The 24,798-nt window shown below is 37.8% G+C and overlaps 1 protein-coding gene across 1 annotated transcript in view; it reads right to left on the reverse strand.

The window, feature by feature from the left end:
• poglut2.L (protein O-glucosyltransferase 2 L homeolog) overlaps positions 1-23,690 on the reverse strand; it is a 32,613-nt gene extending 8,923 nt beyond the window's left edge. Inside the window, exons 1-7 of the mRNA XM_018247213.2 lie at positions 23,089-23,690; positions 20,768-20,973; positions 18,708-18,913; positions 17,920-17,997; positions 12,336-12,505; positions 10,242-10,479; positions 216-425 (exon numbers count right to left, since the gene is read on the reverse strand). Of these exons, the coding sequence (XP_018102702.1) occupies positions 216-425; positions 10,242-10,479; positions 12,336-12,505; positions 17,920-17,997; positions 18,708-18,913; positions 20,768-20,973; positions 23,089-23,261 (1,281 nt within the window). The 5' untranslated portion in view covers positions 23,262-23,690. The remainder of the gene's footprint in view (positions 1-215; positions 426-10,241; positions 10,480-12,335; positions 12,506-17,919; positions 17,998-18,707; positions 18,914-20,767; positions 20,974-23,088) is intronic.
• Positions 23,691-24,798: the final 1,108 nt, after the last annotated feature.

The following is a 24,798-nucleotide window of genomic DNA, read 5'->3' on the forward strand; positions in this document are numbered from 1 at the left end:
GTGTCAAAATTAGCCGCACGTAAACACTATTCAGACACCCATTGACATTAACGCCAGCGTCAAAATTGCCACGAGCAACTTTTCAGCCGTGCGTCCAAAATTGGACGCAGGCGTCATTTTCGATTTTCAAATTTTGCAAATTCTGCGGGAAATTCGCACATTATCAAGCAAAACAGGAGAAATCCGTCCATCACTGCTCCTAATGTTTTACTCACCTTTGCATCATGATCTTTCACCCACTGAATTTTCTCAAGCAAATCACTGAGGTCTCTTTTGAAAGGCACATAGTGCTTCCAGGGTTGGAGTTCATTGTAAAAGTGTTCATAGTATAGTGAATCTTGCTTGAGGATCACACTGTTTCCAGCAAGGAGATATGGCATTCTGTAAGCTGCTACTGTACCATCAATTAGTATCTGATATTTGTACTGAAATACAAAAAACAATAGTTATTGTACCAAAGATTTCTTGTTATTGAATTGTTTCAAGTGTATGAGTGGAGAGGGACCCTAACACTTTGGATGGTAAGAACCACTGACCAAGTTGGCTTCACTCATTCTAATGGGAAACCCCCCAAAAAATTGAAGCTCACAGATCCCACAATCACAAATGAATGAAGGAAATGTTTTTACTTTATTACAACATAAGATGCAAACATAGCCTAGGATTCTTGATAAATATACTGTTTGATAAATATGTCCCCAAAGGCCACATTTACTACTGCTCAAGTCTCCAGGCTCAAGCAATTTAATATAGAAATTGTGTGTAAATTCTTGACCTCAGATGGCAGTTTCTGCTGCCATCTAAACACTAATGCTTGCCACCTAAACTCTGGCACTTTTCTCAGGAAAAAAAACATTTTTTTCTTTTAAAATCCAGTCTGGAGCAAATATAAGTAAACAAGCCCAGAGGCTTGAGCACTAGTAAATGTGCCTCAAAGTTTGGAATTCTTTCATAATTGTTATGTAATTAGTAGCTGTTTTTCACATTTGACATTTCAAGACATAACCATGTTCTGATAACGGACTTTCCTTAATTTCTTAATTTGGATCTTCATACCTTAAATCTACTACAAAATCATGTAAACATGAAATAAACCCAATAGTCTGGTTTGCGTCCAAAAATAATAAATTATATCTTAGTTTGGATCAAGTACAAGGTACTGCGTTATTATTACAGGGATCTAGTGTGCATGAAATCCACTTTTAGGCAGTTTGGGGTTTCTCTGGGGTGTGACACTAGGAAGTACAATCCATGAAAAACGTGAAGGCAATTACATTTTCACGTTTAAGACCAATGTCTAGAGGTATTTTCAGATGACCGTTTATTGCAGGTACACTGGAATCCTTCAAGGCCAAGCCTTGCATAAAACTGGAACATCTCAGAATAATGTTCAAGGGCAAGGCATAGATTTAGAACAATTTCTGCACTGCTCTAATAAAAAAATAAAATCTTTAACACTGTACATCTTTTATGAAAGCAATTACATAACTCAGGAGAAAGAGCATAGTTTGTATATATTCTATGCTTTTACAGCTGACAGTGTGTAGAATACTTGTTCAAGCTACAATGCAATTATAGTTATTTAGTTAATGTTAGGGTTTCGACTATGCACTAGTTATGGGCCCCTGCAACAGAGCTCCCTAGATTTACATAGCTCAGAAGAAAGGGCATACTTTGTATATATTGTATGATTTTATAGCTAACAGTGTGCAGAATTATTTAGTTAATATAAGGGTTTCAGCTATGCACTATTTATGGGCCCCTGCAAAACAGGTCCCTATAGTTTTTGGTTAAGGCCCTCTTTTTTGGTTGAACTTTCTGTCAGGCCCTCCTAAACTCAAAACAACATATGATGAACTAATGACTGTAAAAATGTTCATAACAATCACCTTCTCCTCTCAGAAGGCCAACCCCACAATTTAGGAAAGACTGCCTTACACCTACAAGGTTTACAACACCAAGGTTTGTGTTGGGTTGGCATTTCTTTAGCTTACACACAGCATGTATTTGTGTGTGTGAATCCAACAGTGTTTGATAAGTGAAGTGCATATTCTGGTTTATCTTTGTTACACTAAACTCAATCCTAGTCCATCTGAGAACCCTATACTAGGCATGGCACAAACCACCTCAACCAAAATATGTAATACTGTGCCCCCCTCTCTTGCACAAAGCATCTGCTTTTGCTGACAACTGTGGAGCAAACAATGAGATAGTCAGAACATATACAACTTATAATAAGAGTAAAAGTCACTGGGGCTGATTTATATATAACACCATCTCTGTAGCCTCAAGCATATCTGTAGCCTCGCGCATTTTTTCCTCTGAGGAATACAATATATAATATATACTTAAAAGGTTGAACTTGATGGACGGGAAACAGCTTACCCTATTTACAATACAGTTTCTATTTTGTAATCAGGCCCAGACTGGCAATCTGTGGGTTCTGGCAAATGCCAGAGGGGCTGCTGTATGGTTCCATAGAAAGTTACCATATAGTGGGCTGGTAGGGGGATGTTTGGGCTGGTATAGGGCTGTTTGGGCCTCTGTGTACTTGGAATGGCAGGGCCTATTTTGACTCCCAGTCCAGGCCTGTTTGTAATGTTTCTATAATTGTTTACACATGTTTAAAAATATGGAATTACCTGATATGGAATTCCAAATAATTATCCCTCAATGTAGAAACAGAAATAATAATAGAGGGTAGAGGGTCTAGGAGACCTACTGTATAGTCAACTCAATGAAATTAGTTCTGAAAAATTAAAACGGGTGGATACTTGAAACGTTTCAGACAAAAGTACATTTTTGAGTCACTCACTGCAGGGATGGTTATATTGAGCTAGTAAAAGCAGGACATATCAAAATATGTGTTTTAGATTTACCTGGACCACTATCTTAACTTGAAATTGAGTTTTTTTGGTGAATTTTTCAAATTTTTCCACATTTGTATCCAGGTGCTCTCTTGAATTGTAATACTCTACACTTTGATAAGACCCTAAAAAAGAATATCTTGGGTTTACTAAGGTATGTTTCTGTGAATTATTCTGTTTAATAGCGCAAGGGCTTCCTGTAGCAGTCCACCACATCTTGTCACTGCAAGGTGAAACCATGTGCCAAGGAGCCACACAACAGGTAAGCATAGTTGTATGTAGATTTTATAACTTAAGCCTTGATTAGGATGAATGTGCCAAAAGAGCTGCACTAAAATGTCAACTGATTTTTGGGAAGATAGTCTAGAAAACCCACCCACAGCGTGTGTTTTCCCTTATTTAGTAAATCGAGTAATGAAGAAAACAACCAATCCTTTTTAAACTATGTCACCATAGTATTCTAAATATTCCCGGGGAAGGCAAGCATTTCACTACTTCTTGCTGTGCAATTATTTCTTTATTAAGCCAGTTTTGCAACTCCAAGTTTTTGTACTCGGAGTGGCAAAACTGGCTTAATAAAGTAATAATTGCACTGTGAATATTTTGATAGTTTAAAAAGGTTTGGTTATTTCAGTACCAATTTACTCGATAAGGGAAAACACAAGCCATTAGATAACAGACTGAGGAAGACAATATAGATTGTAGACAACAACCTTTGTCCATAAGAGCTAGTGGATAACTGACTACAGGAGACAAACAACTGAATTGGAAAAAAGAAGTGGAGGCTAGCAAATTTGCCCATTTCACCATCGGCATTGAAGTTTTTTCTACGCCAGCGACGGTTCCGATGCCAATTTAGACGCCGGTGACGATAAACAGACGCCCATTGACTTTAATGGGCGCCAGCATCAACTTTGATGCCGGTGCCCATTTTGATGCCGACAAATTGTTGCCTGCATCAAAATCACAGTTTCGCTTTGGCGTGAAACTGGCGAAAAATTCACGAAACATAGTTTTTTAATCAAAAAGAGGACAAATTCGCCCCCATCACTAGTGGAGGGAACAAAATCAGCAAACAAAAATCACAAAACCTAAAAGGCATATTTTATGAGTTAACCTGTAAATATACATATTATATATATATATATATATATCTGTTTACATGAAGAAAGGTGTGATTTTACCTTGTTTACCTTGTTTTTGAAAGCATATAATTATTTTCACACTTTCGCTTTCTGAATTTTGTACCACAATCCCTTTCTAGCAACTTACTCTAACAGCAGAGCTTAAACGGAAAACTTTGTTCAAATGGTAATTTAATCAGCAGTGATGATTACTACCTAATTATAATTGGATTTATATAGTTAATTCGCTAGAGTAGTTGATTGGAACACTGATGAATTGAACTCTCCAGTTCTGACAGAGTAATAATTTTACATTCTGTACCAGAAAACATCCCTGCATTAAATGCTCTGCTCTGTTCCACTCATAATGTGGAGCAGATTAGAGCAGATCGAAACGCTTGTGACTACAGTTGCTACGGATACAGTGACAGACAAAATGATATATGAACTAGGAATCTGAAGCTTATTCCCCATGTTGATCTTCTCTATTACGACAGCGCTTAAAGCACTTCAGCTGAAGAGAAGAATATTGATCCATAAATGTCGGCAAGCCTTGCTTTGACAACATAAAATGAAATCATGTGTTGCTTCAAGGAAGAGTAAATAATTCTTTTATTTTCCTAGAACCAATTTAGATTTATGGCTTGGGGAACCTGAGACAAGTTGTGTTTAGTCATTATAATGGAGTTTGCTTTAAATGCTTGTAAAAAGGATTACTGACCCCAGAACTTTTCACAGAAGAGGCTAAAGTCCATACTTTAAATAGATTAATTATCAAGAAAGTTCAACTTTTCATATATCAACCAGTTAAATACATCAGGTAATACTGAAAACATTTAATGCTTGGCAGCAGATATTGTAGTAAACTGCATTTTTTGGTCATCCATCCAACACACCCGAATTTAGGGGTGTTGTATGACATATTATATTCTTTTGCATATTTCTTTCATTGTTCTGTTCCAAGGACCTTTCTTCTGCACCCTTGTTTAAAACTTTATCTAGGTTTTCTTCTATTTATCATTAAGTGGGTAATTTTTGCTTTATATTTCACATTCCAATATTTATTCCTCTCCAGGAAAATTTTAAGCAACTTGTTACACCTGTGATGGCCTCATGTGTCTTCTTTATGCTGAGTTGCAGCTCCCAAGAGGACCCATTTTATAACATTAGTCTGCTGTCTGATTTCACTCATCATCCAGAAATCTCCAAAGGCACTTTGGTGTGAGTATCTTTCTTGTATTGTTTATTGTTAGCTACAAATGAAATCTATTGTCCTTTTTCATTGCCCTAACTGGCCCTTTTCATGTTGTAGAATGCGAACTGCACATGCGTACATCCTACTGAAATGGGGATATGGTAAAAACCAGGGGGAATGACAGATAGTAACTCCTGGGAAAACCAGGGGAGTTGACAGGTATGTATTTACACTGTGCCTCTCATCCCTCTGTGTACCTCTTTACTGTATTCAATTTATACCCCATTTCTGAATGCCTATTTGTTTGTGAGGCTATGACAGGTTCACACAAAGTCAGGACAGCAAAAGTCTCTTAAAGAAAAATTAGTTTTCTTCCAAAAACAATTTTAACAACAAAATAGCTTTCAGTAGGAATAACAGTTTGCCAAATACGCAATGGCAGCTATTTAACAGACCTTTCATCGGGTATCCATGTGTGTGCTTATGCATAGACTTCCATACATCAAGTTGTGTCTCTCTCAATCAGAGATATTGAGATACGGACCAGCCTGGGTATTAAGGGCTAATGATTAGCCACTTGAGACTAGTCAGCCTGTAGCACCTTACTCTGTTACAGAAGCAATATAGTGATTGCTCTCCAGTAAAAAAAGCTATGCCTTAACAGACAGCAAAGCTGTACTTTAGCCCTCCAAAACTTTATAAATGCATTCCCCACTTAAACAGTGCAGTCTTGATGTTTTTTAGTGTAATTTACGACCACAAGTGCAGCGGGTATATGCAATTTAAAGCATGTGGACTTGTTGCGCTCACCAGGAGAGCTGTGTCATAATTTTGTCAGATGTGTCAAAATCAACACAATTGCACGCACACTTCACTGTAAATCGGACATGATTGTGTTTCATTTGGCGTAATTTTTGTTGTTAAAGAGCGAGGTGTGCAAGCGATTCATTAGACACAAGTGCTCTGTGCCTATTGACATACCATAGGAATTTGTTCACACTGGAGACTTTGTTCACAGCAGGCTTTTACACAACATGCAAAAGTTCCCTCACTCCCAGCCCCACTTCTTTGTCACAGGTGATGTATAATTGCAAATACTAGCTTTTCAACCTGAGTGAATGAAACCCTGATATTTACCACATTTGCTCTGTCTCAAAACATTTTTGGATAGCATGGTGCGTAAGTGGTTAGTTAGCATTGCTGCCTTGCAGTCATAGGCAGATTTTAATGAATCATTTTATAACTGGGAGTCCATACACCTGATTTCCGTATATCTTTGGACATAGCCAGAGGGACATGCCCCGGTTCCAAAGGCAATCAGTACACAAAATTTTTTATATCAAAAGATATATGCCCCAAGGCTTGCCATGCTGTGAAAGATATGATACAAATGCCCCATATAGGCTAAACTGTGATTAGATGTAGAGCAAGCTGGGTTAACCCCCTTTGACCCTTGACTTTTTAAGGCAATCACCCTTTGATATTTGATTGGTTTTAAACAAAAATGGGAGGGATTACTAGGGTTTAAATTCTGTGTGGAACATGCTGTTGATGGAGACACCTAAGTGCCGGAGGATACGAAACGCGTAAGGTGGGCCATGTGGGGTCAGTATGTATCAAAAACGTTTTAAATTGTGAATACTAATAAATAATTTATTTTTACTGAAACAAGCCTTGGGGCATATATCTTTTGATATAAAAATGTTTGTGTGCAGATTTTAATGAAGACTAGGAAGGCTAAGCTTCTCCAACCAAAACAGCAATTAAACACCTTCAGCAAATAGGATGGAGTTAATTTACATTAACATGGCACTGCATCCATCCATCCACGTTATTTAAAGGTAAACTTTATTCATTTTTATTCATTTTTTGTAACAATACAAGCAATAAATAGTTCTACTTAAAACTGCATTTGTCTCTATCTTTGTTCACACAGTGTTAACAACAGGGTTCTCAAATTTACACGTTTTGGTAGATGATGTAAGTTTATATACAGCACATCATTTCATGTCCTCGATATCCCTTTGGGCTGCTCAAGGCCCTGACTCCCACCAGGGTCTATATATTTTTTTAAATTTAGTAGCACTGTCTCTAGCGTCATAGGTAAGTTTGACCTTGGGTATTGTCAGGTTAATCCAGGTGTCCCTTGTGGTGGGTTGGGCCCCATCCAATGCATTATTACACATTTTTTAGCATAAAACTGCAAGACCCAGAACCGCAATCTTGCATGGGCCATAGGTACCAGGTGGTCCACCACTCCCAATAGACACCACACCAGGGAGAGTACTTACAGGAAGTCTACTGTGTACGCTAGTGTGACCATTATTTGAGGCAGTTATTACTGGGCATTCCCAAATCATGTGCAAGAAATTGGCCTTATGAGTCCTACACCTGGGGTAGGCTTCATCAACTCTCTTACCCATCTTCTTTAGCTTTTGGGGGGGGGGTGTGAAGTTGTTACACATAATATTTACACTGTATTTATACTATAGGTACCTTGTGTGTAGGGGGCATTATATATGGAATTGGCACTGTAGTTATGCTACCATGTTTTCTAAGATGTATGAAATTGGCACAAAAATCACCCTCTGCCTATGTTATGGGGTCCTAGGTCCAATCTATCTGCATGGAGTTTGCATGTTATGTCTTCATGGGTTACCTCCCATGCGCCTAATGTGTGTGAATGTGATTGCGACTTTGGACTGTAAGCTCGACTGGGGCAGGGAATATATGTAAAGCTCTGCTGAATATGTTAAAAGTATGATGATAATAATAATATAGGGTGGTGTATGACCCTCTTTTAGGTACATAATAAATGATAATGACATAATCTGTAACATCCATTCTAAGATAAAAAGGAATCAAAGGTACTAACGAAATACTGAACAAGAGAGAGTTTTACAAGGTTTTTTCACAATACAGCAGAAAAGGAAATTGTACCACTGTTTAGCCACTGTAAACATCTCTTAACATCCCTAACCAGCAGGAAGTGTTTTACATCATTGTTTAAGAGCAATTATTATTATATTTGTAGTTATAAAATGTGAACATATTCCGCAGCGGTGTATAATAAAGGGGTATATAAAGTAAACATATAAGACAACCAGTAACCAATACAATAGGTAAAGACTGTTTAAAGAGGTTACAATCTATAAGGAATTAAATATATTTTGCATGCATTATGTTCAATTTGCAACCTATGTTACATTTGTTGGTCTCTTATTCACCTGTCAGACCCAAACATGAATCTCTATGATAATCTCCATGATAACATAAATAATGAAAATTTTTCCTACAGCTATTAAAATAAGGCTTTTAAGTATTTTGAAACTAACACTATGGGTCACAAAGCTGATTCTGCAACATACTAGGAACCACTACTCTACTGTGTTTCACTTTCGTGTGGTTACCTACATGTAAATTGTTTACAGTATTTCTATTGAGATAACATCATTTTACAATCCGCATGAATTCATTGCATGGTTTCATAGCTGTTCTGTAAAGATACTGCAACCAAACTTTTATTTATTAATAATTACATGTGACTGACACATGTACATGTACCTTTGCAGTCTGAAATAATTATGACTGTACAGAAATTTACAAATAAACTGTTACAAGACTAATATGGCATTAACATGTACTCAGACTGGAGCAAGACAAAGTGTCACCTGTAAGAACCACTGAGCTGGTGTATAATAATAAGATCCATGCAGCTACCCTATATTTTAATTATTGCAAGTTAGCTTTTATTTTGAATAGAAGCAGCCACAGTTAAAGGGGTAGTTTACCTTAAAATGTACTTTTAGTATGTAGTGTTAGAGAGAGAGAGGGGCAAATTGCAATTGGTCTTCATTTTTTTAAATTGTTGGTTTTTGAATTATTTAGTTGTTTGTTCTGCAGCTCTCCAGTTTGGAATTTCAGACGCTATCTGGTTGCTTGGTTCCAAATTACCTTAGCAATCAGGCAGTTGTGCAAAATCAGGAATAGGTCCTGAATAGAAACCTAATGAATAAAAAGTAACAATAACAATAAAATTGTAGCCTCACAGAGCAATAGTTTTTTTGGCTACTGGGTTCAGTGACCGCCATTTGAAAGCTGGAAAGAGTCAGAAGAAGATGACAAAAAATTCAAAAAGGTTGAAAAATAGAAAATGAAGATAAATTGAAAAGTTGCAAAGAATTGGTCATTCTATAACATACTAAAATATATTTTTTAAGGTGAACCACCCTTTTAAATACCATCCTTTGAGAACAATGCAGTGTCCTTTTAGTGATTAAAATAACAACCAGTAATTGGTAGCAGAAGGGACTGTCTTTCACAGGGGGGTGTCTTTGCAGAACAATAGGTAATTAAAATCCATGTGCTATATCAATTTCCAGCTTTTAGTGACCCAATTCTGCTGCATAGAATGGATTAGTTGTCTACTTTTGCACTGATTATTTAGTAACTCTCAGAGTAGTTATTTTGCCTTATTTTAGAACAAGGAGAGACTTTGACTATAATCTAGTATCTTGTAAAATGTTTGTGAGCAATAAATATTAACTGATGACTGTTGCTATGAGAATTAAAGCTAACTTTGTACCTTCAATTACAATATGATCTTTCTAATATTTACATATATGTAATGTCAGTTCATAAGTAAGATATGATTGGGCCTACAATGTAATATTTGTGAAGATGACCTACTGTGAAAAGCACAGCCCATCTCGGCTCTGCAGAGACTGAAGACATGCCAGCGGTTCTGGAAGGTCACTGCCCAATGATCTAATTTGATGCTCCACTAAAAAAATATTTATTACAATAAATATGAATATTGTGCATAAAAGCAAACTTTGGCATATTGCAGTCATATTGGAGAGGAAGTGAAAAACCACAAGTGAATCATTTCAGTTCATCAAAGCACAAAATAAAAAATATATCAGGGACTGCATAGTCGGTTTTAAGGTGGCAAGCTTTATAAAATTCATCATAAACTATTTTAGCACAGTATATCCCAAAGCAAAGACATCAAATCTGTATCATGCAATGACAGTCTTTGAACTGTTCACTTACCTTGAAGAAGTCAAAAAATGGAATGGGCTGCACAATAGGACCATAAAGGCTTTCATCGTGTTTAAAGAAGAAGAAATGGGTGAAGGCCGCATCAATCATTTCTGGATGCTTTCTGCTCAGCTTCACAAGCTCAAGTCTCTCTTTGCAGCTATCACGCCCTCTCCAAAAGGCAGTACTGTTCTTTTCTTCCCACTTAGGGCCACTATTTGCTTGGACAGACAACATGTCTAGGCTCACTCTAAAATGAGAAATACTATAGTCATGCAGCAATCTGGAAGTCTTGCGAAATATCATTACAGTATTTTCTAAACTATTCATTTAACCATACAATAGTTATTTAAAATCCAGTTTAACTGGGGAAGGGACTGGAAAGTAAGAGATATGCTACTTTAAGGAACATGGGAATATACTCTTACGTATTTCCTAAACATTTTAATGTGTGATCAGAACCTGCTTAGTGTTTGCAATGAATTAGTTATATTGTATTATATATATTAGTTATATTGGAGCAGAACTTGCACCTACTATGGTATTACCAAATGGAGCGGTGCTTTCTAAACTGTCTCTGATCATCATCCTTACTAAAAGTCAGGTCAAAACAGTTGAACAATCGGTCACTACTACTTATGTATTTTATATATTCAGCACAATTGTTAGCATTGCTGCCTTGCAGGGCTGTGGTCCTAGGTTTGGTTTCAGCTAGGATGTTATCTAAAACTTGCTTGTTCCCCACTCCTTTTAGTTTACCTCCACAATCCAAAAACACAGAGGCAGATTGGCTCCATGATAACAATGATAATTATGTGTGTAACTGTTATAGAGACCTTAGTTTGTAAGCACCAGTGGGGCAGGGACAGATGTGACTGATTTGTAATCTCTATGAAGAGCTGCAGGATTGTTTGGCCCTATATAATTATTGGATAATATATAAATAAATGTACTAAGATGATAAAGGCCATACTGGTTTCTGATCATTGCTGCCATGACTGCTGTGATATCAGGACATGACATAAGGCCAATCCTCCTGCTAGCTCTTCATATTGATTTATCTCACTTTGGGGGTTATGCAATAAGATGTGTTTTGCTACCATTAAGCAGGTAGCATTTAATATAGTAGTATTTACTACATCTTATTGGTTGCTATGAGTTACTGTACGTTTGCAAACTGTTTGCCAATTGTTACATATGGAGGAATAGGAGGAGGAGTTGAAGAAGGTAATGGCAATAAGGAAATAGTTTTGGAGCAAAGCAGACTCTGCAAAAAATAAAGTAAGCAACACCTAGAAAGACGCAAATACAAAACACATTTTGCTATTCACATCTCAGACAAATAAGTCTAAACAAAAATGTTTTAACTGCATTTTTAAGGCGAAAGAAGGAGGAAGCAGGTAGAGTATTGCTCTGTGATGCTCACTGAGAAATACCCCTGGTTGGTGCAGACATCTTCTAACCAGAGAAAGAGTATCAAGTTGGTGATTACAATCACTTGGTGTTCCCTAACCTTTGGCAGCACCCAGTCATTTAGACTGTCCTTCGCCTTTGATATTAGTTAAATTCAGTATTCAAGTGCTTCTTTGCAATGGTCTGTACATTAGTTTACTTATTGATGATTATGGGGCAGATTTATCAAGGTTCGAATTTCGAAGTGTAAAAAACGTCGAAATTCGACCATCGAATTGCATTACTTCGATATTCGAAGTCAAAGTTTTTTTTAATCAAATTTGTCCATATTCGGTCGAAGTAAAATCGTTCGACCGTACAATAAAATCCTTGGAATCGAACGATTCGAACGATTTAATCGATTGATCAATTTTACTTTGACTTCTAAAAACTTAGCCAAATGTTGGCTATAGGTTTTAGGAGGTCCCCATAGGCTAACATAGAAATTCAGCAGGTTTAAGGTGGCGAAGTGTCGAAGTCGAACTTTTTTACTTTGAGTCAAAGTCGAATTTAGGCCTATTCTATGGTCGAAGTACCCAAAAAGTAAGTTTTTAAATTCGAAAATTCACTTCGACCCTTAATAAATGTGCCCCTATATGTAAGTATATAACAAATATAAGAAATATCAATGTACTTATATAAACATCAGATTACCGTCCCATTGTTTCCAAAATGGAATCTGTTAAGTCATATGTAGGCATTACAATGTCCATAGAATCAGAGGATCCACACCAGGAAAAGATAGGGTGAATGTCTCCAGATTTCTTCTTTTCCAGGGGCCAGTCACCCAAGTTGACAAAAAATTCAACATCCGGAACCTTTACCTTGCAAAGATGAATAAAAAAGTCTGTATAATTCATAATAATCAGTAAATATGTATCCCACCACAGTCAACCCATAGTGAATCTAAACATTAAAGGGGTCATTCACCTTTGAGTTAACTTTTACAATGATGTAGAGAGTAAGACAATTTCATTTTCTATTATTTGTAATTTTGAATTATTTAAATTTTTGTTTAGCAACTCTCCAGTTTGCAATTTCAGCAGTATGGTTGCTAGGGTCCGAATTACCCTAGCAACCATGTATTGATTTTAATAAGAGCTGTGCGATATGTTGGTGCTCTAAAAATACATGTTAATAATAATAATAATAATAATAAGAGACTGAAATATGAATAGAAAAGGCCTGAATAAAAAGATGAGTAACAAAAAGTAGCAATAAAAATACATTTATAGCCTTACAGAGCAGAAGCGGTCAGTGACCCTCATTTAAAAGCTGGAAAGAGTCAAAAGTAAAAGGCAAATAATTAAAAAAAAAATTTTGAAGACCACTTGAAAAGTTGCTTAGAATTGGCCATTCTATAACATACTAAAAATTAAGTTAAAGGTGAACCACCCCTTTAAAAATGTCAACTGCAATGGAAGTAGCAACAATATTATCCGCTAGATCAGTGCTGTCCAACTGGCGGCCCGCAGGCAACTCCCCACTTGTGTGGCACGCCGCATGAAAGGCTGCCTGCTGTGACTGCCTACCTTGTGTGAGATTTAAAAGGTATCATTACTGAGATTAATTTTTTAAATATCAAATTCAGACTGTAAGAGCCCTGCCTTGTTCACACCTGTAATACTCCCTGCAATGTTCACACCTGTAACACCTCTATTGTTCACACTCCTAAAGACAGCTGGAGGGGCAGAGTGGTCCTGATAGCTTTCACTGTCTCCTGTTCTATTCTGCCTTTACTATGCTCCCTGTGTGTGTCATACTCTGCCTGCCCTATGGTGCTTGTTGGTGCATATTCTGTCTATCCTATTTTCCCGGTGTGTGCCATACTCTGTCTGCATAATGAAGAAGCACACTGGCACACAAGACTTGTAGTAACAGGGCAAGTCCTTGCAAAAATTTTACTGCGGAAGTGCTTCTTCATTATACGTACTGGGAGGTTGCTGTATCCTCTATCACTGGACACCAAGCTTATTAGCATTATAGGGGCAAATTCACTAAGATTCGTTGTTGCACCAGCGTCCGCATCGCCGCACTTCGCCAGGCGTATTTTCGCCAGCACTACACAAATTCACTAAAATCCGCAGTTGCGCTCAGGTGAAGCGTAAGGTTGCGAAGTTGTGCTAGCGTTAATTTGCCAAGCGAAGTTACGCTAGCGATACTTAATTTGCATACGGCGCCAAATTGAAGTTACAATGGAGGTATATGTAGCATCACTACACAAGCCTGGGAAACCTTCAAAACAGGTTTTTTATTTTGCCCTACACATGTGCTCACTGTATAGTTAAGGTGCCATGAGTTAGGAAATGTAGGGGGGAAGGAGGAAACAAAGCGAAAAGGCACATGAACAGGCTGCCATAGACATGAGATCCGTAAGCAAAAATAGTTAAAAATTCAAATTTTATTCAAAGATGTTGCATTAAAAACATGGTGCACACACAAATACGTTGCAGGCAGGGTGAGAGCATGGCTTTAAGCCATTTACGCTAGCGTCCGTTAGTGAATCGGTGAATTAACGAAAATGCGCTATGCTAGCGAATTAACGCTAGTGTTAGGCACTTTGTCCTTTAGTGAATTTGCCCCTAAGGGGGGAATGCAATTAAAGTCGCAAAGAGAAAAAAAAAATTTGCACCAATAAGAATAAAAATCCACATCTCACAATGTAATATTGTTCCTTAAACTGCTATAGAATTGCAAATTTTAATTGTGCACTCTTAAGAAGTGCTTGAAGGTGTCATAATCATTTGGAGCAAACATAACGACTTTTTCAGTCAGAAGTTTTATTACATTTACTGCGCATTGGCGCAAACTATAAAATTAGTAATCGGTCTTCCACTGTCTGGTCGCTAAACAGTTACCGGGTTCGCAAAAGCCATATTAAATTCGCGCAAAGCAAAATTTGTTCGTGCAAAGGTATAACTTTTTGCATTGTGAATAGTTTTTCTGTTACCGACTTTTATTAAATTCCCCATAAGGGTTGTGCGATTGCTTTCCTACCACCATACTTTGTGAGCCCCATGCTCCATGTGTGTGCCATACTCTGCCCGCCCTATGCTCCATGTGTATGCCATTGCTTACCCTATTCTCCCTGTGTGCCATACTCCCACACTGCCATATACTCCCTGTGGGATTGTTAGCATTTGGAAATCCATGTGCTGAGGGGTGCTGTGTTATCCACAGGGGATGAGAAGGCATATGGATTTATGGTATGTTTTAATATGACTTAAATATTTCACTTAAATCATCACATGAGTAATGAATGATATCCCTACAGTGAGCACCAATTGTTTGATTTTTTGGTGTGCTACCAGCATTAATTTGGACTTAAAAGTTCTTGTGGTGACATGGGTGTGGTTTAAAAACAAGGAGTGGACAGCACTACACTATATGAAACTAATGCATACATCTACAGTATGTATATTATTTACTCACAGAGCTCTGTTTTTACCTCACAGCCATTTGCAGGAAAGACATTTTAGGATTGTGGCCAGTTAGAATAGAATTAGATTAAATCGTTCGAATCGTTCGATTCTAAGGATTCCACCTTATGATCGAACGATTTTCGTTCGATCGAAAATGGCCAAATTCGATACAAAAAAACCTGAACTTGTCATTCGAAGTCGAAGTAATCCAATTCGATGGTTGAATTTCGAATTTTTTCCACTTCGAAATTCGACCCTTGATAAATCTGCCCCTACGTGGTAGTTTCCTTTTAAATCTACCGAACATATATTCTATAGTCTACAGTTCTTCAGCTGTTGTACTACTACATTTCTCAGCAAGTTTGTACAACAACAAATGGAGGGCACAAGCAGGGCATCCCCTTCATAGCAATTCTAATTTAAACCCAAGGTGACTAATTTATTTGTTAGAATTTTAAGCAAATAAATTAATAGCCGTATCACTTTGTTTATTAGCATAAATTCAAAAATCAGAAAAATCTCTCTAAACTCTTATTTCATACTGCCACCTACTGGTACTTTTTTGATGAGGCTCATGAAAATGACTTCTTACTTTCAGCTAACATCTTTGTGTTGCACTGCAGATCATTTATTATTTTATGAAGCCCATTTATATAAGGTTGGATTTTAGTGGTTTTAGAAACCACGACTAAACTCACTTTCTATAAAACTACGAATGTCATGATATAATAATGTCATGAATAAAAAAAGTAAGAACGGAAAATAATGCTGAACAGTGCACTAAAAAATACAACAATACCTCTAAAACACTAAAAATTCAAGCTTTTTAGACAACTCCTAGTGAAAAAAAATCCAAAAAACCTTTAACTGATGGTGAAATGGTCCAATAGGATCAGCAAAGATCCCATTGACTTCTGTAGGACCTCCTCAAATTTTACCTGGCAAAGTTTTGTATTTGTGGTTTTTGTGGTTTTTAGAAAAAGCTTTTTAAAAAAAAAATAGGAAAACCACAAATTTTTACAGATTTGTGGAAAAAAACAAAATGTGATTATTAGTAAATGGGCCCCTATACATGGAAAATAATTGGTAATAACTCAGTTATGATGGGGAAAGTTTAAAATGTAGTTTATTAAATGGCTCTACAAATACTAGTGCCCTCAACATTGCCTCTAGCTAATTTTAAACTATAGAGAATGATACAGTTGAGACCATTGTATTACTGTAAATGTATTTTTAACCCAAAGCTCTGTGTACCAAAACCAATATTAATTCACTTGAACACCAACAAGGGTGATCACATTATGGGAAATGTGCATGTGGCACATGCTGAAGGGTTCCCATATGGCGGCAGCAATGACTGAGCATAGACACATGCAGGAGAATGTTACATCTGGAATTTTCCAAGAGGCACTTGCTAGTTTTTGAGAAATGCCAAATCCTGATGTCCAATGCTGACTGGCAACATTAGCCAGACACAAAAAAGACCAGTGCTTGACTGCACAGTTATGTGTAGTGGTACAGCCAATTCCAGCTAGTTAGTGCCTTATTGCTAAATAATACTGTAAAAATCAGCACCGTGCAGAGTAAAAATAATAATATATGCATTTTTTTATCTGCTTTCCTTAATAGAATGAGGGTTGGTAAGAGACCACAAATGGCCTAATAGGCCCAATCTACTGTCATGGAATCAAACACTGAACTATATACTTGCAAGCTCCTGAGTTTATCTGGAAGCTTTTAGAGCTGGAGCTTATCAGTATTCAGGAGATATTTCCAGCTTATCTACCTGTTACTCTATTCACTCCACATACCTTGTTAGCAACATGTGTAAATGATCAAGTAATTAAGGACCTATATAAGCCTGTCCCTTGCTATTCACACCTGTTTGATCATTAAAGCTCCCAAGTCTGATCTTGCATGTTGTTCCTGCAATTCAATATTCCTTGTTCCTGTGTCCCTGCCTGGTTCCTGTGTTCCCTGCCTTGTTCCCTGCTCCTGTCCCCTTCCGTTACTCGATTCCTGTTTTTTGCTGTAGATTTCCCTGGTCCTGACCTCAGGCTTTTTTCTCAACCTTGCTTGCCTGCTATTGACCTCAGCCTGCTTTACGGACCTTGCCTGTCTGTCCTGACCATTCTGCTACTACCTGCCTTGTCTACCACTAAGCTTTGCCACAAGTCTGTATTGGAACTTGTTGTTCATTGGTTTTTCTTATTCATTAAATATATATTCTTCATATATGGCTTCTGTACATTATCCAGCCTTTAATGGGTTCATCAGCCCACCGGCTCCTACCTGCCGGCCACTCACCATTGGCCAGACCTGCAATTTTTATCCCTGTTTTTTGCTTAGGTGATAAAAGTGCAGTGTCTTTTATAATTGTCACTTAATTATTCACAAATGTGATAAAACTCTATTCTTGCAAGGAGTGGCAATTGGTTTACAAGAAGAGAGACTAAGCATCTGAAAGTTTGCCAACAGTACATCTTAATCCAAGGCAAGATAGTAGTATCTGCAAGATAAGGAAATTGATATAGATTAGATAAATTACAATAGATATGATAGAATGAGATCTGAGCAGATTTATTTACTAGATAATGTTCTTTTAGGGAAGCAGCTGTGTAAATAGTATTTTTGCATAACTGACAGTTTTTGTCAGTACAGTCAAATTGAGTTCTCAGGCAATGTCAGGGGTTGATCTGCATAATTAATCTGCACTATGCCTGTATAAGAAAAACCAATGAGTACTCGGTTTTACAATTCACTTGTAAAACCTTGAACTATTAGTGTGTAACATGCTAGGGCAGTCACTTACTTACTTTACTGGTTAGTGAAAGAAGAAGGGAATCCATGAAAATCCTGAAGCCGACATGCTCACCATAAGTTTTAATGTAGATCTATAAACAGAAAAAGAAAAGTTAGAATGTATGTACAATATCATTTTTTAAACAAACAGTCAAGAAAAATAGTAAAATCTCTTTCAGTTATGGATAAAATATTTAAATAACAAAAAATGGAGGGGGGGTGTTATAATACTTACATTTAAAATGTGCAAGATATGGGGCTAGACATTTTGTCAATTTCCCAGCTGCCCCTGGTCATGTGACTTGTGTCTGCACTTTAGGAGAGAAATGCTTTATGGCAGGCTGCTGTTTTTCCTTCTCAATGTAACTGAATGTGTCTCAGTGGGACATGGGTTTTACTATTGAGTGCTGTTCTTAGATCTACCAGGCAGTTGTTATCTTGTGTTAGGGAGCTGTTATGTGGTTACCTTCCCATTGTTCTTTTGTTTGGCTGCTGGGGGGTTAAGGGAGGGGGATGATATCTCTCCAACTTGCAGTACAGCAGTAAAGAGTGATTGAAGTTTATCAGAGCACAAGTCACATGACTTGGGGCAGCTGGGAAATTGACAATATGTCTAGCCCCAAGTCAGATTTCATAATTGAATATAAAAAAATCTGTTTGCTTTTTTGAGAAATGAATTTCAGTGCAGAATTCTACTGGAGCAGCACTATTAACTGATTCATTTTGAAAAATTGAAAATTAACCAACTACAATTGTTACTGAATGATGGCCACATAAGCAAGACTATGTTAACGCTGCTTACCTTGTTGTTCTTGATAGTGTAATGACACAAACTCTGGCGCTCACCAAATCTTTCTGGTATCTCTACAGTAATCCTGTCTGGATCAACAGTTGGGAAGTGTTTCAAATCCCTCTGAATTTGTGGAATAGACTCATTACATGACATATGCGCTAGCCAGATGTCACTGTTTGGTTCAGGACAGAAACAGTCCTCACTATAAATTGGACCTAATGGACAATTAATAAGTTATTGCTTAACAGAAACATCATAAACATTCTTGCTATCCATGTTTTATGGAAAGCACAATTATGTGAAATTAAAAATAATGGCTGTGATATCTGTATACATGTGTACATACTAAGTAGGGGTATATTCGTTCCAATTATTATCATTATTCTTACTGTGTATTTTTAAAACACCAACATATTCCACATACAATACAGGGGTGTATACATTAAACAAACAAGAATACATACAAAAACAACCGATACAAGAGGTGAAGAGGACCATGCCCAAAAGTGCTTACAATCTAAAAGAAGTTGGCATATGAGCCTCAATGTGGTCAAACCCGTGATGCCCCAACTTGGATAACAATTAAGCAAAATGCATGAATACACAGCTGCAGTAATTTCCAGTAATTCCTTCATACTACAACACGCAACTTCAGTTGATGGGAAGTATACCTTCTTATCCTGCAAATGTCTTCATTCTATTTGAAGATCTATACCTTTCCTAGTGGGTTACTAGTATGTTAAATTACTTGATTTTTATCAGCTTTATAATCATCAACAAAGCCATCAGCAGCAACCATGGAATTGTAGACCAGGTAGGATGGTACCTACAGCATTCACCCCAAAGTGTTTGTGCATGCACTTTTAGCTGTTCGTCTCTTGAAAAAGCAGACAAGTGACATTTCCAAATTCTTTCAGATGATTGCTGCAGAAGCACATTGGTTACAATTGTAATGTTTCACTTCTGCCTCTTGAGCAACTAAATGTTGCTGATATATAGCATTGAAAATCTCCCTGTATGCCATTAAAGGGCCTAAATGGGTCCTGATTGAAATTAAAAGTCAGTATATGTGTGGAAAATGGGACAGCTCCTAAAAGATTTTAGATTACTTATTTCTTTCACTTATACAACATATGTTCATATTTTTTATAGAGATGACAGTATCTCTTTAAGGGCTCTTTAACAGGGACATTTACCCTCAGAAAAAATCCAGCGATATCTACTTAACGCTTGCCTATAGGTTAGTAATAAGACTTCAAATAATTTTTTTTGTTCTGTTTCTTTCATTACTTGAACAGGTCAACAATGTGGGATGTTATATTAACGAAAGGAATATTGATATTGATCAAAGCCACTGGAAAAACTAACAAATTACTATAGCCATTTATATACCTCAAACTAGTGAATCTTTTGGGAGTTTAAGGCATCAATTCCCTAGAAGGCTTGGACAATGTAAAATAACAATTTAGATTCAATCAGTTGAAGTCTCTTATCATATTAATGCATTGCTTGGATAGTTTGATTGATTTGAACAAAATTCATACAAAGATTGAACATGTAGAAATTTTGCGTGGTTCAGTCCTAGTTATAGGGCAAATAGAAATCTTGCGAGTCAGCATTAGTCTTCTTTTCCCACAATAACACATACCTCCCAACTGTCCCGTTTTGAGAGGGACAGTCCCTCTTTTGACAGCTCAATCCACAGTCCCTGATTTGTACCAAAAAAAAAGATACAAAGTTTCTAATGCAATTGGCTCTTGCCAGAGAGCCCAGAATTTATACCTAAGATACTTTTGTTACAGTTTTAGATAAGATAAGAACTGACTCACAGCTTAAAGGGCAATTCACCTTCATTAGCAAAACTGTAATAACATATAAAAAACGTAGAAATGTGTTCAAACTTTCATAACCTGCCAAATTTTGTAAAATGGACATGGTAATTAGGGGGTGTGGCCACAAAATGGGCATTGTCAAAAAATGTTGCAGCGCTACGTGCGGCAAAACTATTTGTCCCTCTTTCTGTTTCCAAAATGTTGGGAGGTATGATAACAGACAAGCTAGTAAATTACCTTTTAGAATATAAGGAGATTTTGCAACATGTTTGCCATGTGCTGTAATTTCTATCCGCAGGTCGTAGTAGCTGGCATACAGTCTGTACCTGACAATGAATGAACCATCTTTTCTGTCAAGGAGTTGGACTCCCACTCTTGTATATTGCTCTCCAGGTGCAGTGATCTTTACTTGAAACACATTCGTCGGCACTGAAAACGTATAACTAAACAGGGAGAGAACATGAAATTTGAAAACCATGAGCTATGAAAGTATGAATTGCATCTGACATGCCAGAAATGTGTCCCAGGAGGATATACACCTGATAACAGTAGACTTAAATACAATATATTTTTTCAAGTTTTAACATACAGTATTTCTGCCTTTAGGCACATTTACTAAAGAACAATTTGTGTTTTTCTGATGAATTTTCACTAAAAAGACAGTTTGCAGCCTATCACCTATTTACTAAAAGAAGGGCAACACACTCTACTGGCGAATTACATTGTAACTGGAGAACTTTCACCAGGCCAATTTTCACCCAGGCGAACAATCATAAATCCACTAATTTGTTACCCTTTTCACCAAAATCTATTTTGCCAGGTTCTGACTGGCGAATGAATACAATGAAGCTACATCCTCAACATTATTATTCCAGTGACATCATATCCTGTATTCCAAAAAAGTCATAAGCAAAAGTCAAAACGCTGGCATTTTTTATATTTAAAGTGGGATAATGTCTACAAGTTGTAAATGTTAAACATATCTTATTTATACTTTTTTTTTAACATTTGAAGCTTATGCCACATTTGTTTTAGGGTGGGCCCTGACTTCTGGTGTTGCACAATCTAGCCTGAAAACCACGGGTTTGGCAGGTTTGATGCTCTTTCAGCAGGCTTTGATTCCTCCTCCTTCTGTCTGTTGCTTATTTATTTATATACTTGTGCCCTGCCCCATCAAGCAGAAAGTGGAAGGTGTGGTTGTGTAAGACGTGATGGCACCTCATGAAGGGTTGGTTTAGGGTCTGTTTAGGGTGGTTACGGGTTGGTCACAGGGTTATTTTTTGTTACCCCTGCATCACTACTGACTACTCATATCATTGCTCAGCTCTCCTTCAGCCAAGAATTCAATTCCCACAATGCCAAGAATATTCCTTGATTAAATTGCCACTTATCACTTAAAAATTGGATTGTGGCTTTACAGACCTGTAAAGAAGCAGTGTGCAAGGCATTGTGGGAAATGGCATCTTAGCGAAAAGAAAGTTTCTTTAGACCAGCGGTCATTTACCTAATTGGCCACAGTCAGTTGTGGGATAAAATCATATCAGATACTTGCATCAAAAGGCATCCCTTGCACTTCCTTATATTTGTGCACTGCACCATTGCCTTGTTACTATTCCAAATTAAGTGCAAGTGTGTCTGTTGATGGAGGAGAACCCTGGAGCTAACATCCAGGGCCAGAACTAGGGGTAGGCAGTAGAGGCACCTGCTTAGTGCGCAAAGGTGAGGGGGCACTGGCTACCACATCTGTCTGCCTACCCCTGTTCTAGGCCATTGTCACCCACTAAAGATAGTAACAGTGTGCTCTAGCATGTCCAGTTGGCATGGGCCGGTTCTGCTACCATCACCTCTAAATGTTGTTCCAGGGTTCTTAATGCAGGCTGTGTCAATAGACGCAGCAGACTTGCAACTAAAGAATCAATGCACACATAATTTTAACAGCCAGTAACGGAAGTGATCCCAACCAGACTTAAAACTTTTTCAGCACAATGGCATTCAGTTTGTGGAAGTGAATCAATTTTTACACAATTGGCTGTATCAAGTACATCTTCCTGACAACATCCAGGTAAAATACATGTTGACTGCAACCAAAATTGCACTTTGCACGCTCTTCATCAATAACCCATGTTGTTTTTGTGTTCAAGGAAACTGAGAAGGAAATGGCAAAGCCAGAAATTGCTTTAAATAGCAATTTTATTGACAAATAACTTTGAAGTCATTGAAATGTTTAATTTATGTATATTGGAACGTGGCAGAAACAAGGCAATCAAATAGCAGTAATGGTGTTCTATCAAATAGATTTTTGCTATCAGCTTGACAGGGACACACTGGAACTCTGCACAGGCATACAGACTATTCCATTTCAGCTCTAACAAAAGTTTATGATTTATTTTGAATTTCAGGTTAGTTGGGGAGGATAGTGTAGCAGTTCTGTTGTGCCAGGTAAGGTCAGTGGAGATGTGGCTAAAATAGAGAGATGTATTCTAAGGTTTACAGTGTGTGCCCATTGAACTTCTTATTGCTTTTTAGTGAGGCATGAGGATGCAAATAAAAGTACTCACTTATTCCCCTGTGTATCCACAGCCTGGATGAAGAAGTAACGTGCTGGCAGCACTAACTGTGCCTTGAGCCCGGGGCCCCATACCTGGCTCAGCTCAGGGCTCACACTCGGAGGGCTTGAGGTGCTGCCCAAGGGGGCTGTTACAGTTGCCGCCAGTAAGATCTGCCAAAACATTGACAAGTCTCCCTTTTCACTAGGCAAAACCCAAAATCGATGGATCAAGCCGAGACTAAATGTGTTTTATGTCCGTGCCAAGAAAGCTGGAGCTGCTGTGTGCATTCCAGATGCCCAGCTGGGAGTCTGCAGAGGATATGGGAGGGACAGCCTGGGGCAGCTGCTGGGCATGGAATTGCTTTAAATGCACATTGCTACACAGCCCCTCAGAGCAGATCCTGGCTTCCCTAACATGGGATTATCAGCAAACTGATTTCCTGCTTGAAAACCTGGGAAGTGGGCCCAGATGGAAGCTGTGGAGGCCTCACAAGAGATTTAACAATGGTATAAGGCACATTCTCAGACATTCCTCCTTATTAGCCGATGTCTGAACTCTGGCAGCTGCTCGCTCCCTCCCCAGCAGTTACTCATGCAATGCCACACCTGATTGGTCAGTGTATGAGAACCTCACAGACAGCTCCACTGGAACTGTAACCCTCACTGTACCGGTGCCACAACACAAAGGCTCCATTTTATTGTTCCTGCGCTTTGTTCTTGCACTTTGCATTTGTATTCTCACATCCATTTACCCAGTGGCTTGTTTTATTGTATCTTTTTGGCTGCTCCGCTCTTCATACAGTTTGAACCTAATAATAATAGAACACAATGATCTGTGGAAAAGAACAGGAGTGTTGCTCCGCAGACTTGTGCTTGGATTCTGTACAGTAACTGATCTTTATGAGCGCAGTTCATTTGGAGATGAAATGTTATTAGTGCTCAGTCTGTGTGACAAGGAAATGTAGTGCTCCCCAATGCCAAACCTATACAGGCTTCTGAAGAGGCTGCAACACCAATTCCCAGAGATCCTGGCAACATAGACAAACTGGGCAAAATCCTAACCATTGGCAATTCCCACACAGTATGTAAAGCAGAAAATGCTTAGCTTATGTGCTTTCTATTGGAAAACAAAATGCAGTTTGATTCTGTGTCTGCCTGGACATATGCTGGGACATAATGTGAAAACCTGGAGGGCGCACCTCCTTTTTTTATATGGCAATCCAGAAAACTTTATTTTTCCAGAGAATTTGCTGTTAATAAATGCAGTTTCACTCAACTGTATCAGATATAGCTTTTTGTAGTTCAGCAAAAGCTGGTGAATGATGTATAATGCTGTAGCAATCAAGCAGTTGTATCAAACTCGTTTCTTAAATATAAAGGAAAGAAAAAAATGTTTAGATCTTGTCCAATCATTTACAGTAAATTGCAACCTCCTAAACAAAAATCAAATCCCTTGGCAGGGTAAAAGATCACATCCCATAAAAGCAATAGGATGCATGGTGAGGCATAGATGGGCTTATTTATTTACACTAGGCAAATTTGCCCCAGTCCATAACCCATAGCAGCTCATCAGATGTTTACTATCATTTTTTAACCAATAGTACTCAGATCAACTGAACTTATGATTGGTTACATTGGGTTTCATTAGGTGTGCAAATGTGACCATTGTTAAACTGGCTATATTCACTAAGATCTACTCCTTTGCCAATCTAGCATTTTC

The sequence above is a fragment of the Xenopus laevis genome, chromosome 2L (genome assembly GCF_017654675.1).
Source record: "Xenopus laevis strain J_2021 chromosome 2L, Xenopus_laevis_v10.1, whole genome shotgun sequence".
In the NCBI taxonomy this organism is placed as follows: domain Eukaryota; kingdom Metazoa; phylum Chordata; class Amphibia; order Anura; family Pipidae; genus Xenopus; species Xenopus laevis.